At 52.8% G+C, this 24,245-nt stretch overlaps 2 protein-coding genes across 7 annotated transcripts in view; one reads left to right on the top strand and one right to left on the bottom strand.

The window, feature by feature from the left end:
- The first annotated feature begins 3,955 nt into the window (after positions 1–3,955).
- On the top strand, positions 3,956–7,332 carry P2RX2 (purinergic receptor P2X 2). 2 transcript variants are annotated; one of them, XM_036823311.1, is made up of 12 exons: positions 3,956–4,131; positions 4,423–4,558; positions 4,664–4,735; positions 4,846–4,921; positions 5,003–5,099; positions 5,273–5,353; positions 5,480–5,618; positions 5,996–6,126; positions 6,363–6,453; positions 6,576–6,641; positions 6,732–6,809; positions 7,002–7,332. In XM_036823311.1, exons 1-12 carry the CDS (start codon positions 3,956–3,958, stop codon positions 7,104–7,106), a joined length of 1,248 nt encoding a protein of 415 aa, XP_036679206.1. In that variant the 3' UTR covers positions 7,107–7,332. The 2 variants fall into 2 exon arrangements, with proteins under 2 accessions (XP_036679206.1, XP_036679207.1); XM_036823312.1 differs by lacking the exons at positions 6,576–6,641; positions 6,732–6,809.
- A 1,602-nt stretch (positions 7,333–8,934) lies between these two features.
- POLE (DNA polymerase epsilon, catalytic subunit) overlaps positions 8,935–24,245 on the bottom strand; it is a 55,640-nt gene continuing 40,329 nt past the window's right edge. For 3 of the 5 annotated variants that reach the window (XM_036823450.1, XM_036823451.1, XM_036823452.1), the window contains exons 38-49: positions 23,956–24,176; positions 23,501–23,705; positions 22,216–22,389; positions 21,145–21,270; positions 19,519–19,651; positions 17,923–18,106; positions 16,775–16,906; positions 16,467–16,660; positions 11,846–12,046; positions 11,356–11,481; positions 10,600–10,689; positions 8,935–10,476 (exon numbers count right to left, since the gene is read on the bottom strand). In XM_036823450.1, the coding sequence (XP_036679345.1) occupies positions 10,363–10,476; positions 10,600–10,689; positions 11,356–11,481; positions 11,846–12,046; positions 16,467–16,660; positions 16,775–16,906; positions 17,923–18,106; positions 19,519–19,651; positions 21,145–21,270; positions 22,216–22,389; positions 23,501–23,705; positions 23,956–24,176 (1,900 nt within the window). In that variant the 3' untranslated portion in view covers positions 8,935–10,362. Of the gene's footprint in view, positions 10,477–10,599; positions 10,690–11,355; positions 11,482–11,845; positions 12,047–16,466; positions 16,661–16,774; positions 16,907–17,922; positions 18,208–19,518; positions 19,652–21,144; positions 21,271–22,215; positions 22,390–23,500; positions 23,706–23,955; positions 24,177–24,245 lie in introns of those variants that run through there. The other 2 variants (XM_036823453.1, XM_036823454.1) reach the window with 2 other exon arrangements.

Here is a 24,245-nt window from a genome sequence, read left to right as displayed (position 1 = left end):
AGAACTAAAGGTCCTTGACTTTGTTTAATGGCTAAAATATTGTTATTTTGTCTTGTTTGACTGTTTTCTTTCTGCATTTTCTCACTTCTCTGATTAAATTTGTTCTTTGGAACTGGGGGAAGGCCTAGGAGGCTAAAGTTTTTCTACAGACAAGAGGCAGGCAGAGGACAGGGGAGGGTCTGTCCCGGGAAGGCCCCACAGGGTCCTGCTCGGTTACATATTGATCTTGCATCTTGCAACCTTGCTGAACTTGCTTATTAGTTCTAATAGGTTTTAGTGGATTCCTTAGGCTTTTCTATTTCTATTTTAATTTTGTCCCCATTTTCTTGCTATGTGCCCTGGCTGGAACCTCCAGGACAATGTTGAATAGAGGAGACAAGGGAGGACACCCCCTTCTTATTCCTGATCTTAGGGAGAAGCATTCATTCTTTTCACCATTAAGAATGGTATCAGCTGTGGGTGTTTTGTAGATACTTTTTATCAGGTTGAGAAATTTCCTTTCTAGTCCTAGTTTGTTAAAAGTGTTGTTATCATGAAGAAATGTTTTGGATTTTGTCAAATGCTTTTTCTGCATCTACTGAGATGATCATGTGGTTTTTGTCCTTTATTTTGTTGATATGGCATATGATATAATTAATTTTTGGATATTAAATTAACAGTTGGTTTGCTTTTCTTTTTGCGAATTTTTGCATCTATATTTTAAAGAATTAGTCTGTTCTTGTGATGTCTTCCTTTTTTTTTTTTTTTTTCCACAGAGCAATACTAGCTTCATAGAATAAGTTGAGATGTGTTCCCTCCTTTTCTAAATTTTAAAAGTTAACATTTAAGGAAGTTAACATTTAACACCAATCCTGGAAGTTTTAGCCTGAAAAATCAAAGAAGAAAAATAAATAAAAGGCATCCAAATCAAGAAAGAAAGAAAGTCTCTGTTTGCAGATGACAGGATCTTATATACAGAAAATCCCAAAGAATCCACAAGAAAACTACTACAACTAGTAAATGAGTTCAGCAAAGTTGCAGGGTAGAAGCTCAACCCACAAAAATCAGTTATGCTTCTACATACCATCAATGAACAATTAGCAAATGAAAGTAAGATAATAATTCTCTCTACAATAGCATCCAAAACAAACAAACAAAAAAACCATAGGAATAGATTTAACCAAGGAAGTGAAAGAGTTGTATAATAAAAATGACAAAGCATTGTTTAAAGAAATTAAAGAAGATGTAAATAAATGTAATGACACCCCATGTTCATGTATTGGAAGACTTACTATTGCTAAGATGGCTATGCTACCCAATGCAAACTGCAGATTCAGTGCAATCCCTATCAATCAAGATTCCAATGGCCTTGTCTGCAGAAATGGTACGGCTGCTCCTTAAATCCATATGGAATTGCAAGGGGCACTGAATAACCAAAACAATACTGAAAAAGAACAAAGTTGGAGGACTCACATTTTCCAATTTCAAATTTTTCTATAAAGCTATAGTTATCAAAACAGTGTGGTGCTGGCATAAGGATAATACAGATAGGACAATGGAATAGAATAGAAAACCCAGAAATAAACTCTGTGTCTATGGCCAATTGATTTTCAACACAGGTGCCAGACCCTCAGTGGGTAAAGAATAGTTTAACAAATGGTGCAGGGACAACTGGACATCCACGTGCAAAAGAATGAAATTGGAGCCCTACCTCACACCATATGCAAAGATTAGCTCAAAATGGATCAACAATCTAAATATAACAGCTAAAATCGTAAAACTCTTAGAAGAAAACAGGGGTAAATTTTCATGACCTTGGATTTGGCAATGGATTTTAGAAATGACACCAGAAGCAGAAACAACAAAAGAAAACATAGATAAATTGGACTTCATCAAAATAAAAGACTTTTGTGCATCCAAGGTCATTATCAACAAAGTGAAAAAACAACCTACAATGGGACAAAATATTTGAAAATCATATATCTGATAAGGGTCTACTATCCAGAATACATAAAGAATTCTTACAACTGAACAACAAAATTTTTTAACCCAATTAAAAAATGGACAAGGTGGAACTTCCCTGGTGATCCAGGGGTTAAGAATCTGCCTTCCAATGTGGGGGACATGGGTTCAATCCCTGGTCTGGGAACTAAGATCCCATATGCCGCGGGGCAACTAAGCCTACACGCACTAGGGCCCACATGCCACAACTAGAGAGCCTGTGCATTGCAACTACTGAGCCTGCGCTCTAACTAGAGAGGAGCCTGCATGCCACAACTAGAGAGACGCCCACGTGCTGCAACGAAGGGACCGGGTGCCGCAATGAAAGATCCTGCAACTAAGACCCGATGCAGCCAAATAAATAAATACTTTTTTTTTTTAATGGGCAAGGGACTTGAATAGACATTAATCCAAATAAATTATATAATTTCACCCACTAGGATGGCCATAAGTGAGTGGAAAATAACAGGTGTTGAAACGGATGTATAGAAACTGGAATCCCTGTATATTGCTAACTGGAATGTAAAATGGTTCAGCTGCTTGGGAGACATTTAGATGGTTCTTCAAAAAGTTAAACACAAAATTACCATATGACCCAGAAATTCCACTCCTAGGCATATACACCAAAGAATTGAAAATAGTTGTTCAAATACTTGCACCCGGATGTTCATAGCAGCACTAGTTACAATAGCCAAAATATAAAATATAAAAGCTCAAATGTCTATCAGTGGATGAACAGGTAAATTGTGGAATATCCATACAGTACAATATCGTTCTGCCATAAAAGGGAGTGGAGTACTGACACATGCTACAACCCAGATGGACCTTGAAGACATTATGCTAAGTGAAAGAAGTCAGACACAAAAAGGCAAATATTCTACGATTCCATTATTTGAAATATCCAAAATAGATAAAGCCATAGAGAGAAGGTAGATGATTGGTGGTTGCCAGTATGTGCAAGAGCAGGGGGACAGGAAGTTCTTGATGGGCATGAGGTTTTATCTGGTGATGATTAGAATGTTTTGGAAGTAGATGATGGTGGTTGCACAATATTGTGAATGTACTAAACTTCAATGAATTGTTCATTAAAACGGCTAATTAAATGCTATGTGAATTTCACCTCAAAAATGTGTAAAACATTTATCATTTTGTGAAATAGTACGATGTCTGGGATTTGGTCCAAAATAATGAGGTGGGGGTAGAGGTACAAAAAGTAAAAACAAAAACATGTTTCCTCCGAGCTGTATAGGAAACAAAACAAAACAGAGACGGAAATGGGTAGAAGCCTAGAGTGCGGAAATCCAGGTGAGAAACGTGGCGGGGCGCTTGGGGTGGGGGGATGGGGAAGGGGCTAGAACCCAACAGCCCTGACGTGTATCTGTAGACAAAAGCAAGAGGACTGTTAGGGCAAAGAAAGTGATCCAGATTTTTGTCTGAACCCTGGAGGCAGGGGTGCCTTTGCCGAGCTGCGGGGAACCGCGGACCCGAATCAAGGATTGCTCTTGGGAAATCATCTCCTTGTGCACCTTAAACTTACACAACTTCACGCGTCGGTTGTATCCCAACAAAATTGGGTAAATATACATATATATTTTTCAAAGGGATTGCTCTTCGGGTTTAGTGCGCGCTGCGCATCAGACACCGGCGGAGGCGCGGAGGACGCGGGCGGTGCTCTGCCGCGTCTTCCCCCCGCGTCTAGTGTCCTCCCAAGGGACGCGAGGGCCTGCACCGTCTTCACGCCCTCCCTGAGCGGGCTGGGGGCGACGGCTGCCGCGACCCCGACTATGCCCGCTCGGGGCCCCACCTGGCGACACCTGCCAGGTGCGCTGCGTGTCTCCGCCCGGCGCCCCCGCGGCTCGGGGACCGACCTGGGGCGGGTCGAGGCGGGACAGGGCGGGGCGCGCGAGGCCACGCCCCGGAGGCGGCCACGCCGGCGCCCCCCCAGCCCGCTTCCCAGACCCAGCAGCTCGGGGTCATGGCGGCCGCCGAGCCCAAGCCCCCCGCGGGGACGGCCGCGGCCCGACGCCTGGCCCGGGGCTGCTGGTCCGCGTTCTGGGACTACGAGACGCCCAAGGTGATCGTGGTGAAGAACCGGCGCCTGGGCATCGTGTACCGCGCGGTGCAGCTGCTCATTCTGCTCTACTTCGTGTGGTGGGTGCGCACGGGGGAGACCCGGCGGCAGGGGGTGCCCAGCGGGGTCCGGAGGGGAGGGGAGGGCGCCGCCGGGACGTCCCTGTTTGGAGGGGCCGCTCTGGGCAGGGGGCGAGGAGAGCGCCGGCGGCCGCCGGGCTGGCCCCTCGGGCGCCGCAGAGCCTACCCGGCCGGCCCCCGAGAGGCGGTGACGCAGCCTCGATCCCGCCGGAGTCGAGCTGACTCGGCAGGGGAGGGGTCCCGGGCCTGCCCCGGGGTCGCCTCCAGAGCCGGCCCTGCCCGTCCGCACAGGTACGTGTTCGTCGTGCAGAAGAGCTACCAGGACAGCGAGACGGGCCCCGAGAGCTCCGTCATCACCAAGGTCAAGGGCATCACCTCGTCCGAGCACAAAGTGTGGGACGTGGAGGAGTACGTGAAACCCCCCGAGGTGTGCCACTCGGGCCCCGCCCCCAACCCGAGCACCCCGAGGGTGGGACCGAGCGGCGGCCGAGCTGCCCGGCGCCGGCCGACCGTCCCTTCTTTCTGAGCCCAGGGGGGCAGCGTGTTCAGCATCATCACCAGGATCGAGGTCACCCCCTTCCAGACCCTCGGAACCTGCGCCGAGGTGAGGCCGGGTAGAGAGCAGAGCGGGGGCGGGAGGGAGGGGCCCTGCCTGGTCCGCTGCGCCTGGGGGCAAAGGGTGTCGGGCCCCTGACCAAGTAGCCTCCTCCCTAGAGTATGAGGGTCAACAACGCCACCTGCGACTCGGACGAAGACTGCGTGGCTGGGCAGCTGGACATGCTGGGAAACGGTCAGTGTGTGCCAACTGGGGGCGGGGGCGGGCCGCGCCCCTGAGCGCGCATCTGCCACCTGAGCGCGCGTCTGCCCACAGGCCTGCGGACCGGGCGCTGCGTGCCTTATTACCACGGGTCCTCCAAGACCTGCGAGGTGTCCGGCTGGTGCCCGGTGGAAGACGGGGCCTCAGTCAGGTGTGCACGCCCGCTGTCCCCACCCACCTGGGGCCAAGCTCCTTTGCTCCTTTCTCCTCACTGACCGGAGTCGGGGTGTGTGGGGGGAGAAGGGAGGGAGGGACAGCGCAGTGGGGGAGGCTGGGGGACGGGGGGAAGGGGAGACTAAACACACCCAGCCTGTGCCTCCTCAGCCAGTTTCTCGGTAAGATGGCCCCGAATTTCACCATCCTCATCAAGAACAGCATCCACTACCCCAAATTCCAGTTCTCCAAGTAAGAGCCATTAGCGTGTGGTGACAAGGGATGGGCTGGAGTGGGAGTTGCCTCTTGGAATGTGTTGTTTGGGGGTGCATGGCTTCTGCTCCCTTCCCATCTGATGCCGCTGGGCCTTGTCTTTAGGGGCAACATCGAGAGCCGGAAGGATGGCTACCTGAAACACTGCACGTTCCATGAGGTCTCTGACCTCTACTGCCCCATTTTCAAGCTGGGCTACATCGTGGAGCAGGCAGGGGAAAACTTCACGCAGCTGGCACACGCGGTGAGGGCACCAGGGAGAGCAGCTGGGACAGCTGTCCGTCCAGGTGCTGGCTCCCACCTGCACACAAAGGGTCTCGTTACAGCCGAGTCCCTCTGCAGTTTGGCCAGCCCTGGCCCTGCTCGGGCAGAGGAAGAGAAACACGATCGGCTGGCCCATCTGGGTGTGCATGGCTCCTGCTAAATTATTGACTCCTGGCATCCCCTCGTGCCTCGGAAGCAGGGCACTCAACTAGCCCCCTTCCCCAGCTCTCTGCCCTGAGCTGCCCTGGGTGCCTCACAGTATGCACCCCGCACGTAGCCTCAGCAGGACCCTGGGGCTGTTGAAGGTCCTCTCTGTGAGCCCACCCTGACCCTGTGTCTGTGCCCACTTTTGGACAGGGCGGTGTAATTGGGGTCATTATCAACTGGGACTGTGACCTGGACCTGTCGGCATCCAAGTGCAACCCCAAATACTCCTTCCGGAGGCTCGACCCCAAGCATGTCCCAGCCTCATCTGGCTACAACTTCAGGTACCTTGGCCTTGGGATGCTGGGTCCTCATCTGCCCTAGCCGTGGAGGTCCAGGAGTCAACAGGGCAGGTGCCCAAAGGTTCAGGGGCGCCAGTTGTCGGCGGAGTCTTGGAGCTGCCCCATTTGGGCAACAGGTGCACCCACCGTCATGCTCCTCAGGGTCAGGTGGCCAGGGCTCCTGCACCCGGGTCATTCCATCCCAGGTTCTGACGTGCTTCCGGGTCATTCTGCCCTAGGTTCGCCAAGTATTACAAAATAAACGGTAGCACCACCCGCACACTCATCAAAGCCTACGGGATCCGAATTGACGTCATTGTGCACGGACAGGTAAACCAGCCCACCTTGCCTACCTGGGATTTGGGCTGGCCCAGCCTCAATCTCTCCTACCACACCCCACGCCTCCCTTGAGCCCCACTCCCGACCATCTCAGGCAGCCTCTTTGCCTCCAGGCAGGGAAGTTCAGCCTGATTCCCACCATCATTAACCTGGCCACAGCGCTGACCTCCATCGGGGTGGTAAGGGATGCACGCTAGGGTCGGGGGTGGGGGGTGGGTGGGACGGGGGGCGGGTGCCAGGCTCTTACGCGTTGGTCTTGCTGGCCTCAGGGCTCCTTCCTGTGCGACTGGATCTTGCTAACGTTCATGAACAAAAACAAGGTCTACAGCCATAAGAAATTTGACAAGGTGTGTACTCCCAGGCCCTCCTCAGGCAGCTGGCCCGTGACCCTGGCCCTTGTTTTGGGCCAGGCCCCTCCCCCACCCTATCCCTGCTCCGCACACCCAGGCCAGGCCGGCCGACCGCAGGGTGAGGGGCAGAGCCAGGCCTGGGCTGTCCCCCCCACATGGCCTTGCCCCACTTCTGCCCCGTCTGAGCAGATGGTAGATGCTCCCAGGCGGGGAGCAGGGCCAGGGCTTGGCACCTCCGAGCCTTCCCAGCAGGACTGCGCTCTCACGGACGCCCGAGGTTTGGCCCAGCTCTGAGCCCACTCCCACCTTCTGTCGTGCTGCACTCAAGACCTGGGCCTGTTGGGGGCCCCTGAAGTCTGTGGCCCCAGGAGCGCCCCCAGCTCCCCAGGGCAGCATGGCTGGGACCTCGGACCTGGGCCCTGCCCACACACCTCAACACTGTGTCTCTGCAAAACCAGCAGCCAAAGGGCCCCCGTGCAACCAGGCAGTGGGATGACATGAAGGGGATGGCACCTGCTCCCGGCCTGCCCACCTCGTCCCCCAACTGCCCAGGGGCCTGTAGGGGGCAAGTCCCCACCTCCACCTTCTCCCTAGCTGTTCTCCTCCCAGGCTCTTTGCTCCTCCCCACCCACCCACCCCTACCCAGACCCTCCGCTCACCTTATAGCCAGGAAATCACACATCCAAGTCCAATAAACCTGTGACCAGAACCTCCTGGCCTCGTCTTTGGGGAAAAGCACTTTCAGGCTCTAAGACAAACACGCAATGGCAGGTCTTTGCGCACGGGGTCTCTCTTGTGGTGTGCTTGGCCCTCCGTATCGCCCCTCTAGCCAGCCTGGGTGCAGAGTGTGTGGACGCGTCTGCTGCCCCCACATCCAGCCAGGCTACAGTCATGTCTGACCTGGGGGCCAGTGGAGGTGGGGGACACACAGGCTGAGAGCGCACGAGGACCCCTAGACTCATCCCAGCATGTCCTTCAGGTAGTGCATTTACCAGCTTCCTGCAGGGCTCATCCCGGGCCCCAAACCTCAAAATATAGGAAAAGGCTCATCCCAGACCCCAAACCTCTCAAAGAGGAAGAAAGCCAGGAGGGAGGCGATGAGAGTTGTACCCAAGGAAAACGAGAGCTTAGGCTGACACCAAAATGCCCACCCAGGCCCTGAGGCTCTATTTCAAATGGGGATTGGGGTGGAGGAAGGAATTCGGTGCTGGGGAACAGGGGTGGACAGGGCAGGACGAGGTCGGAGGAGTGTGGGAAGCCGGCGCTAGCTGGATCAGGCCTACGGGTAATCTGGTTCCGGCCTTGGATGCTACAGTGGTCATTCCACTTAGCAGCTCTGCCTGGCCACGCCCTGCTCTGAGGACACTAGGACCTGGTTGGGCGGTTTCCCCAGCAACGGCTATGATGGTGCACAGACCTGAGGAGGCATAGTCCCTCCCACAGATCCTTTCACCTGTGACCCCATCACTCCCAAAGTCAGAGCTGGCCTCCCCACCTGCCAACGAGGCCAGCACCACTCACTGGAGCCACAAACCCTTGAGAAGCCCCCACCCAGCACCCCTGCAGATTCTCCTATGCTCGTCAGCTCCCTGGGTCACTCAAATGCCTGTGACATCCTGAGTGTCTGGCTCATAGACATCCAGCTCTAGTTTTAGAGAAACCAGCTTTTCCAGTTGGAGCTGGGCTGCAGCTCAAGAACCAGGGCCAGGGGCTCAGGTTTCCCATCTCCAAGCATAAGAGTGACCCTGGGACCTCCACCGCCCCAGATGCCCCCAGCCAACTAAGCCGGCCCCGCTGCAGGGAACACAGTGTTGGGGGGTGAGGCACGCAGCCCCACCTCCTCGCTCCTCCGTGCTCCCCTGGGACTTCTCCGGCTCTGCTTCCAGGAAGCACAGTTAGCCCTCCTCCTCCCCAACTCGGCCCTAATTTGATTTGATCTCCATCTGGGGGCTGAGAGGCTCCATCCCCTTCCAAGCCGAGTCAGGTTTCTTGCAGTCGCTGGGCCTGGATGCGCCTGGTGGGCAGTACCCAGGGGCCAACAAACCCAGACAGACAGACGTCAATTACTTAGTCTTCTTTCCTTCCTTCCAGAGACCCAGGCGCAGCGCACAAACATACACACAGTGAAAATTGTAGGAAATGTCAAAGTGTAAAATTAAAACGAAAATCCAAAGTGTAAATTGAGGTAACCAGGACAAATTTAAACCAGGCTCCAGAGCCAACAGTGGGGCCCCCCACTGTCCACCCGTTTGGGGTTTCTGAGTCTATGATTCACTTTTAACATGTTTGTGTCCTCACCAATTTGGCTGGTTTTCTTTTGCTTCCAGTTGCATTTAGTTAGAAATGAGGTGCACGGAGTTGGTCTTATGTTCTGGGGCTGCTAGCAGAACGGAGGGAGAACTCATGCTCAGCAAAGGGTTCCCCAGCCTGGCCCATTCTCCTCTTTCAGCCCCACCCGGGAGGAGAAAACAGCACGGCCCACATCTCTGTGCAGCAACAGGGCCCTGAACAAGCTGGTGGTGAGTGTCGCATTTTAAAGGGGGCACAGCCCAAGGACCCTCTCTGCCTTGGGGTCACAGGTCTTGTACTGATCCCTGAGGCTGAGAAGCAAGAACAGAACTGCCTCAATCCCGATAAAATTGCTGTTGCCCTTTTCTCCATCCTCTCCCAACCACTCCTCAGACCTGAAGGAAAGAACCTAGTCTTGCATGTGAAGAAATATTTTTCTAGAATCCAGGTGCTAACATATGATGTCAAAGTCCGCGATAATGGTGTGCCTCCTCCCTCCCCGGGGCCCCCAGGCCTCCTGCTGCAGTGGCCCCCCTCACAGCACAGGCAGATTCAGAGAGAGAGGTGCCAGGCCCCGCTGCGGCTGAGCCCCAGCCTGAGACCCTCCCCTTCCTCAGCCTTCCCGCCCCCAGCCCAGTCTCACTGCTGCCGATGAGGTGACTACGCCATGATACGGACACTCCGGCAAAGCCTGCTCTGACCGGGAATCTCCACAGACAGAGGGGCCCAAGCCCCAGAACTCTGTGTGAGAGACGCCCAGGTCGCCACGGGTTCAGCCAGGGTCCCCTGGATGCGGCCCGCATGCCGCTGGCATGGACCGTAGGACAGCACCTCTCCCGGAGGCAAGGGACTGGAGAGCTGGGGCTGCAGACCCCCACTCAGGCACCCCTCGCCCTGCCTCTGGCTTCCAGCCACCCTCAGGGGCTCGGCTCAAACAGAAGGCCTCAGGGCAGCAGAGGAGTGGGCAGGAAGGGCTGGGGCTGCAGGGAGGGCCGTGCAGCAGCAGAGGGGTGTTCATCCAGCGAGAAAGCAGCCCTGGGGCCCCTCGCTGGAGATGCTTCTTGGGCCTAGAGAGGGCTGCCCTGACCGAGGCTGGGGGCCCCAGGGAACCTGGAGGTGGAGCCACTTCTTGCTCTGGCTGGTTCACGCTTCTTCTGGGCCGCATGACCTGCTCCCTGAAAGCTCCCTGAGGATCGTCTTCCTGGGTGCCCGTCTCGGATGTGGGTAGTCATAGCAGAGAATGGGGACGCTGCCCAGCTTGCTAATGGCCCAGCTGGGGGTTCTGCTGCAGCAGCCACTCCAGGGTCTCCATGAGGTACGACATGCCATAGTGCTGGGCAATGTTCCGGAAGATTCTGATCTGCTCCATGAAGACCTACAGGAATGACCAGTCACAGTGAGAACTAGTCCCAGAGGAGGCACAGGGACGCAAGGCCGAGACCCAGAAAGGGCCAATGGCCGAGGGGCAGCAGGGCTGGCTGTCCACGGGAGGCCCCACCTTGGTGTGGATGGTGAGGGAGAAGGCCCCGGCACAGCTACAGTACACGGCCATGTTGGTCTCCTTCACGCCCTGGCACTTCAGGCAGACCTGCGATGAGAAGCAGCCCCAGTCAGGAGCCCCCCCGGCCCAGGCCAGGGCTGGCCGGCCACCTGGCACCGGACAGGCTTCCCTCCCCCATGGCCTTCACCTCAATTCTGAATAAAGTCTGAGACTTGATAATGGGCTTTATCCACACATGCCAACTGCTTCTCAACACCCTCCCTGTGGACACCCTACCCTTGACTCTTGAGTCTGGGGCTCCCCCATCCATCACACCAGGCACCAGCTGTTCCCTGCCTGGACCCCAACACCTTCCTCGGGTCTTGGTGAGATGTTCCCTCTTGGTGAGACCACTCCTCCACCTAATGCTGAAAGCGTCCCTCTTTTGCTCACACACTGCCTGTTGGTTCCCTTTACTCTTACCATCACTTAGTTGTCCATCTCCCTCCACTAGAATAAAAAAGGTCCATGAAGCCAGCACTTGGCCCCTGTAGGTGCCCAACAGATGCTGTAGAAATGAATGAGTCACCTGGGCTCATGGACAAGGCCTGACCCAAGAGGTGGTTACCTTGGAGGACCAGGTAACGACGTTGAGACCTGTGTACACCTCTAGTTTCCCGTGGGTGAAAACTGCTTATCAACAGACCCTCCACCAACTGGAGGGGCGGTCGGGCTGGGTGCAAAAAAGCCCCAGCACCAGGCCCCGCTGCTCACCAGGTCCTGCAGGGTGAAGGCCATCAGTTTCTTCTGCAGGGCTTCCACCAGGGCCATCTCAATGACTGACGAGTCGTAGGCTACCTGACAGTTGGAGCAGAGCCACTGAGGCAGCACAGACCCATCCTAGGCAGAGAAGGAAAGGGACCAGGTCACCTTCCTCAGCCCCAGTACTGAGAAGGGATGGAAAGAGAAGAGCTCGTGGTGAGAACTGTGGTACCGCTTGCTCACAGCTCCAGGGCACACTCACATCACCACTGTCTTCACTTACGTGTTTACCAGGACAAGGTTCTGGCATGTGGCAGCTGAGTGGCTTGAAAAAGGGTGTTTGTTTCTAATTCACACCAAAGCTAGCTGGGGGCCCAGGAGGTGTAACCCAGAAAAGGTGGAGACTGGGGTCACTTGGGAGGGGGTACTGCAGGACCCCCTGATCCACTGACACCTGGATATTCTGACTTTACCAGCAAGGGGCCTGACGGAGCTGGCCCACCTGAGAGAAGGAGGGGTCTTTGCACAGGTCCAGGTCCCGGCAGAAGTTACAGCTGCGGCAGATGACCTCAGGGAGCACGTAGGAGCGGCAGGGGTCTCGGAACTGGGCCTCCTCCGAGAACTCGCCGACATCTACCAGGCGAAGCAGGTCTCGGTTTAGCTTGTTCACCTGGTTTGTGATGTTCGTGTCCAGAGACAGGACCTGCAGAGAACAGAGCCCACGTCAGGGACAGCTCCCGGGGCCTCCCTGCTGCTGTTTGGACCAGAAAACCCTGCAGCCAACTCTCTAAGCTACTGTTTCTCAGCGTCATCTCAACTCTTCCTGCCTCCTGTACATCAGTGATTCCCCGACTCGGGGCCATAAGAGTGGAGTGGAGGCCCTGCCCCCAGGCCTTGTGGTCTCTGTCAGCTCCGGGGAACTCTGGGACACACCGAAGTGTGCTCTACGTGTTCTCCTTACTGGCTCCTTCTTCCTCAATGACAGGCAGTCCTAAGTCTACCAGAGCTCTACAGTCTCACTGCAAAGAGGTTGACTTCAACCTTCCACGGTACAGGGGCTCCCAGGCCAGCCGAGAAACGCCTCTGCAGCACACGTGTGTGTCAGTGCCCGCAGTGCTGGCACTGCAAGTCGCTCCTGCAGAGCCACAGGAGACTTGTTAACCCCCCATCTGTGAACAAGAGGAGACAGCACTGGCATGTTTCACTGGCCTCTCCCAGCCCTACAGCTCCTGTCCTAGCACAATGCCAAGAGCACAGAACCAAACACCACTTAGAAGACTTCTCTGGGAGGAGCGTTTATGGTCGATCTGAAACAAAGTGGGTGGATTTGCAAGCGCATTTATAACGAGGATCGACAGCCTACTGGGCAGTATTGTTTAAAATATATACATTATACATGTCTTTTGCATAGGGAGAACACTGGATGTAATTAAGAGACAGAAAAAAATGAAAGTGAATTTACCAAAACATTAAGGAAGAAGTAATGCTGATTCTACACAGTATCTTCCAGAAAACACAAGAGGAAGAACACTCCTAACTCATCTTGTGAGGCCAGTATCACCCTGATACCAACACCAGACAAAGACAGTACAAGACAACTACAGTAAAAAACTGTCACGCACACAGACTCAAATATCCTCAGCAAAATACCGGCAAATTGAACCCACTGATATCACGACCAAGTGGGATTTACCCCAGGAATGCAAGGCTGGATCAACATTTGAAAATCAGTGTAATTCACCATATCGAGACTAATGAATAAAACCAATATGATCATCTCAATTGACGCAGAAAAAGCCCTTAACAAAATTCAACATCCATTCATGATTAAAACTCTCAGGATGGGACTTCCCTGGTGGTGCAGTGGTTAAGACTCCATGCCTCTGATGCAGGGGGCGCAGGTTCGATCCCTGGTCAGGGAACTAGATCCTGCATGCTGCAACTAAAGATCCCGCACGCAGCAATGAAGATCCGGCGTGCTGCAACTAAGACCCGGCGCAGCCAAATTAAAAAAAAAAAAGAAATCAGTGCCATTACAATAGCACCCAAACCATAAAAACCTGAGGTGCAAATATGTGCACTATTTTTATGCTGAAAGACCCAAAAACACTGATGAAAGAAATCAAAGACAACTTAAGTAAATGGAAAGATATAGTGGTTCATGGATTGGAAGCCTCAACATTAAGATATCAATTCTCCCTAAATTAATCCATAGACTCCAAACAACTCCAATCAACAATCCAAGAGGATTTTTTTTTTTGGTAGAAATTGATATGCTGATTTGAAATTTATAAGGAAAGGCAAAGGAACTAAAATAGTCAAAATAATTTTGAAAAAGAAGAATAAAGTTAAAGCATTCACACTACCTGGTTTCAAGACTTATTGATAAAGTTACAGAAATTTAGACAGTGTGGTATTGGAGAACAGATAGATATTCAGATTGATGGAGACCCAGAAACAGACCCACACACATATATATGGCCAGTTAAGTTTTGAAAAAAGCACAAACATATTTAAATGGAGAAAGGCTAATTTTTTCAACAAATAATGCTGGAATAACTGGATATGTTTATGCAGAATATGAACCTCAATTTATAACATGCACATTGCACAAAAATTAACTCAAAATGAATCACAGACTAAATATAAAACCTAAAACTATAAAACTTGTAGAAGGAAACATAAGAGAAAAACTTTGTGACCTTGGTTAAAGCAAAGATTTCTCAGATATGACACCAAAAGCTCAACCCTTAAAAAGTGACAAATTAGATAAAAGTTAAGATCCTCTGCTCATTAAAAAATGGAATTTTGAAAAGGCAAGCCAAATTCTGGGAGGAAATACTTGGAAATCACAGATCTGATAAAGGACTTATATACGGAATATATGAAGAACCCTCAAAACTCAACAATAAGAAAAACAACCCTGGGACTTCCCTGGTGGTGCAGTGGTTAAGAATCTGCCTGCCAATGCAGGCGACACGGGTTCGAGCCCTGGCCCGGGAAGATCCCACATGCCGCGGAGCAACTAAGCCTGTGAGCCACAACTACTGAGCCCGCGTGCTGCAACTAATGAAGCCCACGCACCTAGAACCCGTGCTCGGCAACAAGAGAAGCCACCGCAATGAGAAGCCCGTGCACCGCATCGAAGCGTAGCCCCCACTTGCCGCAACTAGAGAAAGCCCGTGCGCAGCAACGAAGATGCAAAGCAGCCAAATATAAATAAATATAAATTTATAAGATAAAAATACAAATAAACAAATATATTTAAAAAAAAAAAAAAGAAAAACAACCCTGATTCACTTTGCTGTACACCTGAAACTAACACAGCATTGTAAATCAACTATACTCCAATAAAAATTATTTTAAAAAGAAACAATTTTTAATAATGGGCAAAAGATCTGGACATTTCACCAGAAACACATGGAGAGTAAACAAGCACATGAATAAAATCTCCACATCATTAGCATTAGGGAAATGCAAGTTAAAACCATAATGATATACCACGACACACCTATCTGGACAGATAAAATCTTGAAAATCAACACCACCAAGCTCTAGCGGGTTGCGGAGCAGCTGGACCGTAGCTCGACACCGCTGACGAGGATGCAAAACGGGGCCACTTCAGAAACAAGCGCGACATGACACAGCCAGTCCCCTGCTAGGTTTCCACCAAGAGAAATGAAACTTATGTTCACCCAAAACCTTCTCTATGAGAATGTTTACAGCAGCTTTACCAACAGTCACCAAAAACGTGAAAACCACCTGAATGTCCTTCAACCGGGGAACTGCGGTTCTCCCACACAACCAGGGAGCAAGACTCAGCGATGGAAAGGAACGAAGCACTGAGACAAGCAACGCCATGGAGGAGCCCCAGGGGCACTTTGCTGACCGAAGGAAGTCAGACCTAAAAGGCTACATAACCAACCATCCCACTCGTGTGACATTCTGGAAGAGGTCACAACACAGGGACAGAAGACAGATTGGCGGTTCCAGGGGTGCAGGCGAGAGGAGTTGAGCCCGAGGGGAAGCACGGGGGAGCTCTCCAGGGTGGTGACCGTTTTGTACCTGGCTGCTGATGGCCAGCCCTATCCATCTGTGAAAACTCGAACGACTGCACTGCACGGAGAGTGACTTTTACTGCATGCAACTTTCAAAAAGTAAATAAACATAGGGACAGACAGATCAGAGCGTGCCAGGGGTGGGGGACTCTGGTTCTGTACCCTGAATGCGTGATTGGGTACCTCACGGAATGCACACTAAAATGGTGAATTTTCCTGTATGTAAATTATACTTGTTCTTTTAAATATGTATTTATTTCTTTACTTGGCTGCGCCAGGTCTTAGTTGTGGCACGTGGGATCTAGTTCCCTGACCAGGCACTGAATCCCGGCCCCCTGCACTGGGAGGGCAGAGTCTTAGCCACTGGACCACCAGGGAAGTCCCTGTAAATTATACTTCAATAAAAATAAAACTTAAAAATTCTGAAGTCTACCAAGGAATTAAAATGGTACACTAAACCATTTCTTCACCACAATCAGAAATCATTTGATCACTGTGAAACTGTGATTTGCTGGGAGGTAACTTAATGGACAGTAAAATGCTCCGTAAGGGATGACGCCGGCTGGGTCCTCATCCGGTAATATTATGCCATCGTTTGATGCAGCCTGCCTTTCCCAGAAAGGCATTTAGCGTCCGATCAAGCTCTCCTCTTAGGTTGCACAGCAGCCCGGACGTTTTGGGAGCCCTTTCCAGCTCCTAGTCGGGCCCAGCAGCCCCACGGGACTCATGAGCACCTGCCAATCCACTACTCACCCTTCACCAGCACCGCCAGGTCACCCCTCCCCAGGGTCTCTGCATCCCCTCTGCCCACGGCCAGACCCTCTTACCCCAGTGGTCTCATTCTCAGCCCCAGGCCCCATCAGAGGGCCTTCCTCACCTGCCCCGCCCCTGAGCCCACCTCTCAGGCACCTGTGCTCTCTGAGCTCACCTGTCCCTCACTGACTCGTGCCCCCTCAGTGGAGTGAGGACAGAGGTCTTTCCCACAGCGGCTGCATGGAGTGGGTGCAGTGGGTGTTTCTGGAAGAAAGGAGTGACCTGCACACAAGTCAAAGGGGGTGTCCTCACCTTGCACACATATTTGATGAACTCCAGAGCAGGGTTATTGAGCAGCAGGTGAGAACCGGGGAGGACAGGAAACATTTCTGAGAGCTCAGTCGAGTTCCGAGAGCCTGTGACTTTCTTCTGGATCTTCTGTGTGATGGTGAAGAAGTTCTGAGTGAGTTCATTCGCCACATAATCTTGTGAGAAGGTGATCATCCCTGGGAAGAGAAGCGACACGATGCCTGCTCCCTATTTCGCACGGCGACAGGGACACCGAGGGAAGGACCCCTGAGGAGCACACAGTGGTGGCCTCCCGCGGCAAGGGCGCTCACCGGGAAGGGCTCCGGCCTCCCCCTGGGCCTCCTGGGAGAGCTGGCTGGCCCCCCTCCTCCTCACAGGGGTGCTGCCCGGGGCGCCGCGCCTCAGCTCCTCCTTCATGCTGTGGTACACGGCCACGATGTACGCTGCAGAGAGAGGGCAGGCTCAGGCCACTGGCCCCGAGCGTCGGCACTGCCGCCAACATCCCAGAATCCGGGGGCACCCTGTGGCTAGTCACACTGCCGCCCAGACTGGCTGAAATGTCATTATTAGCGATGATTCTATTTGCTGCACTAAGATGAGCCAAAGTCAATCAGAGAGATGGGGACAAGCAGGGCGTTCGCTGACGCCCAAGCTCAGGCAACACGCGTCAGCCTTCACACTGGACGGCGAGACAGAGGGCTCGCCTCGACCCCCAGGCACAGCACGCTTCTCCAAAGGCTCCACCAGGCCCACATATTCCAGAAGAGAACTTAACAAAGCGAAGGGCTCAAAGACAAGTCGACAAAATATAAATATAAAATATAAATATAAAATAACCACAACGGAACTACCTCTGTCGCTATATACATGGGTGCACCTATATCTATGTCTATGCGCCTGCTGAGAATTTAATTTATGATGCTCTTCATCAACTGCTCTAATGATTAGCTCTGAATTATAACGGGTGTTTAATGTACACACTTCGTTTACACATCAAGCTAAATAACTTGATTTGTAACACTAAACCTTTTTTTTTTTCTTTTAAAAAGCTTTTGTTGGAGTATAGTTGATATACAATGTTGTGTTACTAACACTAAACCTTTAGACCCAAATGAAATACAGGAGTTTCTTACACCATAAGTTGAGCCTCAAGGACCAGCCAGTGGGACAGTCGATTCACGAAGTGTCTAAGCTTTTCTACTTGGGGTTTACCTTGATCACTATATGTGCACATGCACAAACCTCGGGGGCAGGGCCATGAAGCCTTCGTGACGCCCCGGGGAGGGCAGCCTTCCTCACGGTGAGGTTCTGCGAGGGGCCGAGGGTCTCCTCTCCGCCTCTCACAGTGCTGGGCAGCCAGGGCGCCCCTCAGGGGCCCCCGACTCTGGGCGTGCTCCCACCAGGGCCACGTTATTCCCACTGCGTGGCTCAGACACTATGGCGAGTGTGGACGACTCACCTGAAACGATCATGAGGAAGTAGCTCTGGCAGGAGGCTGCCTGCGGCAGGAACTGCAGGATGTTCCAGTTGTTTTCCAGCAGGTCCTCGACATCCAGCTCCTGTGCGCCTCCCTCCTCCTCTCCCTCCTCAGGCTCCTCCTCAGACTCCTCCCCCTCCGCTCTGCCCTCTTCGGGGGAGTCTTGCTGGGACACAGAGACAACCCCAGTCACGTCTGCGCACAGCAGCACCGCCCGGTGGGTGCCCTGTTCACCCCCTGAGCCCAGGTGAGATTCCTGCAGGACGGCTTTAAGAATAAGGTCATTTATGGAACGTGCCTGGTGCACAGAAGCACTCAGTACACAGCTGACTGCTACTCTCGTTTGCTCTTTCAGAGGATTCACTTTAAAATTATTCAACTCCCACCTCCCAGGAGGGCAGAATGTTCACCATCTGAGCTCTGACGGCCGCCATCCTTCAGAGCACCAGCCACCACTGCCTTCCCTTGATTCGTCTACATGGCCTGCACTTCCTTGTCTCCCATCGTGGTCTCAGTGGCCCTCCCAACCCCAGCACCAAGGGCAGCCTCTGTTTCCTATCTGCTCCCAGCAGCACGGCTCCTTCCTTCTGGGGCCGCTCTCCCTTTGAAACCTGAGGCCCCATCCCCCAGTTCCCCTACCCACTGGCGGCTTCCTCCATGGGGACCTGCCCTGGGGGGACTCAGGCCTCTCAACCCACACTCACCCCCAGGTGTTCTCAGCAGCTGGGATGACCCCAAGTTCCCACCCCCAGCCCCTCCCCAGACGCCCCTGCCACCACCCGACCTCTGCATCTCCACCTTGTGTACGTCAAGCAAACGGCGGGCTCGGCAAACACCAGATGCCACAGCCAAGCACAGCTCCCCTCTCCCCACACTCGCTCTCCTGCCCCGTCCATCGGGGCTCACACACCCAAGCACAGGCCCACACACAACCTACTCGCCCAGACATCGCCCACCCCTGTGCCCCCGGGCGTCACCCCACATTCATTCCGCTGGCCCGTCCACTCCACCTGCAGTGCCCACCAGAGTCCTTCTCCCTGACTCCACCCTGCCCCACATCCTCGGTCCACTCAGGATCCAAGTGGAAGTCAGGCCCTGACACTCCCCCACTCAGAATCTCCCCGTCACTAAAAGCCAAGTGTCCATTGCAGCCCTCGGGCCCAAGTGGCCTGGCCCCAGCCAGCTCTCTGCCCACACCTGTGACCACTGTCTCTGCCTGTCCCGTAACTCACGGCAGCCTTACACTGCAGTTCCGTCACCCCCTCAGAGGACTCCTCGACCTCCCCATCCAAATCGGCCCCGACCCCGTGGCTCACTCTCTATCTCTACCCTGCTTTTTGTTTTCTCCGAGCCCTCACCATTGCTGACACTGGCGTCTACATCTACTTGCTTGCTTGTTCGTGATCTTTGCCCTCACAGACTCCATGAGAGCAAGGACTACATGACCGGGGCCTGGCACCTAGAACCGTGCCTGGCACTCGGCCTGTGACCCCCAAGTGTGCACTGAAGGGGCCAATGTGGACCCCTAAAGTTGCTTCAGATTCCAACCTCTGCTCTCTAAGACTGGTTACCTCTTACCTGTCCACAGTGAATACTAGATGGAACATTTCCTTTGATTCCACCATAGTTAGAGGGATCCATCCAGAGAAGAAATTCCCAGCATCGAGAGAAAGAAATTGTCAAAGAATGGAAGATCTCTTTAGAATGGATGCTAAAAAAAGCAAAACAGAAATTGCTTAAATGAAATCAATAGTCTTCCCCTTTTTCCCCACTTTCCTTCTTTTATTATGTTTAACCCTCTACTTACTTAAAAACGGATATAAAGTAGATTCACATTTTATCATCCCTCAAACTTTCTAGGGAAAACGATAAACATAATACTAAGGAGACGTCTGCATCTAGCCAGGAGGGGAAACAGGGACCAGTGTTGAGGGGATGAGAGGCGAGAGCGGCGCAGAGAGAACCCCGCATTCAGCAGAGCATGGATCACACACAAGTGTGAGAAAACCACACCAGGCCTGGGGTGCTTGCTTCCCGCCGCTGTCAGAACCTCGTAACTCAGAGGCAAGTGCAGCTGTGCTCACAAAGTCTTGCTTCAACAGTGGGAATAATGAGCCCTAGACTAAACACTGCTCTGGCTCTGCCTATACATCTCAAAAAACGCCCCAAAGGATCAAACTCTTTCCAAGTAACAACATAAAGCTCAAGAATATTTACAGGAATGCAAAAGCACCCAACGGACAAGCCAAGATTCTTAATGTCTGGCATCCCATCCTATATCACCAGGTGTGCAAAGAAGCAGAGAAACACAACACATAATAAGGAGAAGAATTTACCAACTGAAGACAAATCAGAGCTGACAGAGACGTAATAACGAGCAGAACAGGAATTAAAACTGTTATTAGGGGCTTCCCTAGTGGTGCAGTGGTTAAGAATCCGCCTGCCAATGCAGGGGACAAGGGTTCAAGCCCTGGTCCGGGAAGTTCCCACATGCCGTGGAGCAACAAAGCCCGTGCGCCACAACTACTAAGGCTGTGCTCTAGAACCTGCGAGCCACAACTATGGAAGCCCGCGTGCCTAGACCCCATGCTCCGCAACAAGAAAAGCCAACGCAATGAGAAGCCCACGCACCGCAACGAAGAGTAGCCCCCTCTCGCCGCAACTAGAGAAAGTATGCACACAGCAAGGAAGACCCAACGCAGCCAGAAAAAATAAATAAATAAAATTAATTAATTAAAACAAAAACAAAACAAAAAAACCTGTTATTAGAACAGTATCGCATGTGTTAAAATAAACCAGAGGGAAGACTGAACATGTTAAGTAGACTCTAGAGATGTATAAGACCCAAACCAAGCTTCTAGAGATAAAAACTGTCAGTGTGAAATGAAAAATATACTAGATGGGATTAATGGCTGATTAAACACTGCAGAAGATCAGTGAATTTAAAGATATAACAACAGAAATTATCCAAAAAGAAACACAAAGAGGAAAAAAAAGACTTTCAAAAAAGATCCATCTGCAATTCTATGCCCAGCAAAAATATCCTTCAAAAACGAAGGTGAAATAAAGGCTTTTTCAGATACCCAAAGGCAGAAAGCATTCGTTACCAACAGAGCCATGCTACGAGACATGTTAAGGCTGTCAGCAGCAGGTGAATGGGTCAGATAAGACACAGATGAACGAAGGGTGCAGGAATGCTGACACCTGTTGGTGATGTACTCCACGTAGGCAAGGGCGTCCTCCACCCGCCGCTTCTTGGTGCACAGGATGATGCGGTTGAAGTTGGCGTAGACGACTGATGACCCCAGGCGCTTGAACTCAGCAATGAGCCTGCAGACCAAGTTCAGAATCAACGGTCAAGACACCAGAGAAGACCAGAAGACACTGTGAGAAAAAAGCTGATCGTCCTGAAGCAGAAAACATACTTAGAACCCAGAAGCAACAAAGAACAAAAGAGGTCTGCATCGCAAAACCCTACTGTAAACAAAACCAAAGACAAAGACTGAGGAAAAAGTGTGCAACTCACATCACAGAAAAATAGCTAATTTTTATCTAGAAAGAACTCATACAAATTAATGAGGGGAAAAAAACCCCCAAATCTACAGAAAAATGGGCAAAGGATATGAAAAGGAAGTCCAATTTCATTCATAATAAGGATTGCATATTAAGGGTATACCAAGAGAGCATTTTATCCCATCTGGTTGGCAATAATACCCACCACGGCGGCGTGGCTTGGAGTGGGGACATGCATTCCCAATCATCGCTAATAGCACAATCAACTGTACGACCTTTACAGGGAGCTCTCTGACAATATTGATCAAATTGGTGTTCACCCATCTGGATTTACCTGATAATATCGATCAGACCTGCAACAGCGTTACTTCCTGGAGACTATTCTACAGACATGTTTGCGTGACCTCATCATGTACAAGGCCACTCCATGGTTGGTCACTGTGACAGCAAAAGTTGTGGAAGCAGCCTAAATGTCCATTAGCGTGTACGTCCACACACAGCTCTCTAAGATCTACTGCTAACGAAGGCAAGCGAGGTGCAGAACAGTAAGCACAGTGTACAATGACTTACGAAAAAGCAACAAAGACTATGCATCGCACAGCGTGTCTCTGGAAGCTGCGATGGCAGCTAAGCTCTTCCTGGGACCCATCTGATCGCTATGGTTCAAGTGGGCTCTTGATCCCAGAGGTGCTGACTGCCATCTTTCTGGTTTGGGGACTGAGGGATCAGCACAGCCCAGAGAAGGCCACGGGCGGCACTCACTGCAAGAAGAGCTTCTTCATCATGCTGTGCAGCGTGCGGTGCAGGGTGGGGTCGTGGAGCAACGAGGACGGGGACCGGAGCCAGCGGTAGAAGTGCATCACCTGGTTGTCGGCGTAGATGTTGCGGTACTGCGTGATCTCCTTCACCCAGCCCACCACCATGCTCTTCAGGATCCTGCAGGAGGGGTTCAGAGGGCGCCCCCCTCTGTTGCTGGCACCAGCTCTTCCCTGTTCTGCTGTCACCTTTGCCCCCTCCCTTCTCACTGTTCAGATCCATTCCTCGGCCCTCCGTGACTCATCTGCACCCCTCAACACCACCACACTCAACACAACCTTTCAAGTTTTCCCTACGGCTGGTGCCAGGACAGAGCTGAGAAGACGGGGGGTGCCCTTCAAGAAGGCACCTCACCTGCTGGGAGAACCAGGAGCAGACTCACCACAGAGACCTACAGGGCCCTCCTCCCTTGGGCCAGTCAGGGGCCTAACGATCTGCTTCGCCACGACTGCCCTGGTTGCGTCGCCCCAGATGGCTCGAAGCCATCCCCTCCCCGACGCGGCTCTGCTGCCGCCACCTCTCGGGACACAGCTGGCCGCTTCTCTGCCCAGCAGCCCTTGGCCCTGACCACACCACGTGCCTTCTGGCCCCCGGCCTGCAGCCCACTACCTCCAGTTCTGCCCGCCTTCTGTGAGACGGCAACAGGAGTGGCGGTTGGAGAAAACAGTTCTTGAGTCGCAAGACTTGCTCCTGAGCACCAACCCTTCCCCTCAACTGCAGTACGACCGCAAGCACGGGGCCTCGGTTTCCTCATCTCTACAACGGGCCACAGTCATATCACCTGGTGGGCTGTGGAGAGCACATGTGCTCCCTGCCCGTGTCACCACTGCAATTCGCACCCCTTCTGTGTGGCTTAACCCACTGTGCATCCCGCAGCAGATACTCGATAAACACCCGCACCCCAAGTAAACTGGCGATTTCCTGCAGGCACGCCTCTGGCCACAGGAAGGGGGCCAGAACGCAGCACCCGGAACTGTCAACCCATACCTGGAGGGCAGCAAAAGACCCATGAGCAGAGGAAGGAGCCTGGCCCTATGCTGGTTTCTGGAAAGGCGGAGGGAAGCCCCAGTGACACTGTCTTAGCTCTTAGTTTCCGAAACAAGGACAGAAGATAAAAGGATTTCTACTGCTCCTTCTAGAACCCAAACTGTTGCTCGGCCTTTGGAGAGGAGAGGGCACAAGAAGAACAAAAGGTCAGGTGATGTCCTCAGGGTCGCAAGCCCCTGGGTACCTGAAGGTGCTGGAGCAGAGGGCCGTCTCGTCGTAGCTGGCGGGAGCGCTGGCAGCCTGATTGCCCGTGATCATGTCCTCCAGGGAGGCCTGCTGGATCACATCGAAGCTGATGCCCATGCTGTCGGCGCCCTCCATGTCATTGACGTGGTGAGACTGCAGGATGGTGTTGACAGCCAGGTTCTGAATGTCCAGCTCCACGCACACTGCACACAGACACCACCGCTTGTGCACTGACCCCTCCTGGGTGCGGGGCCCGACCCCAGCAAGCACTATCTCAGAAAAATCCCTGCTGCTGCTGCTGGGGGCAGCCAACTGCAGAGCACACACCCGCAGAGCCCTGCAGGCTCGGCTCCCAGGCTCCCGGCCCAACAGGGCTGCGCGTTCCCACCAGTGCAGAACGGCAACAAGCGGCAGGGACAGCAGCCCAGGGCCCCGAGTGCCTCACCCACCCACCTGTGGAGTAACAGCCTGAACTGTTGATCTCCACAGGGGCTTGGTCATCGAACTCCATGATGAGGCGGTTGTCGTCAGCCTCCTTCCCGCCCAGGTCAGGGCGTGACGTGGAAGACAGCCAGAGCAGGTGGTTGTGGCGCTGGAGACGGCGGGCAAAGAAGAGGTCGGAGCCAAAGGTAGAGATGTCCTCTGGCAGATTCCCAACGGGGACGTGGAAGTACCTGCAGGGGCACGGGGTCAGCCAGCCCCAGGAGGGGACAACGACCGGGGAGGCGGGGAAGGCCGACTTG

This window comes from Balaenoptera musculus, chromosome 14 (assembly GCF_009873245.2).
Source record: "Balaenoptera musculus isolate JJ_BM4_2016_0621 chromosome 14, mBalMus1.pri.v3, whole genome shotgun sequence".
NCBI classification, from domain to species: domain Eukaryota; kingdom Metazoa; phylum Chordata; class Mammalia; order Artiodactyla; family Balaenopteridae; genus Balaenoptera; species Balaenoptera musculus.
The sequence above is the reverse complement of the archived record's forward strand: the minus strand, read 5'-3'. Positions and strand labels throughout refer to the sequence as shown.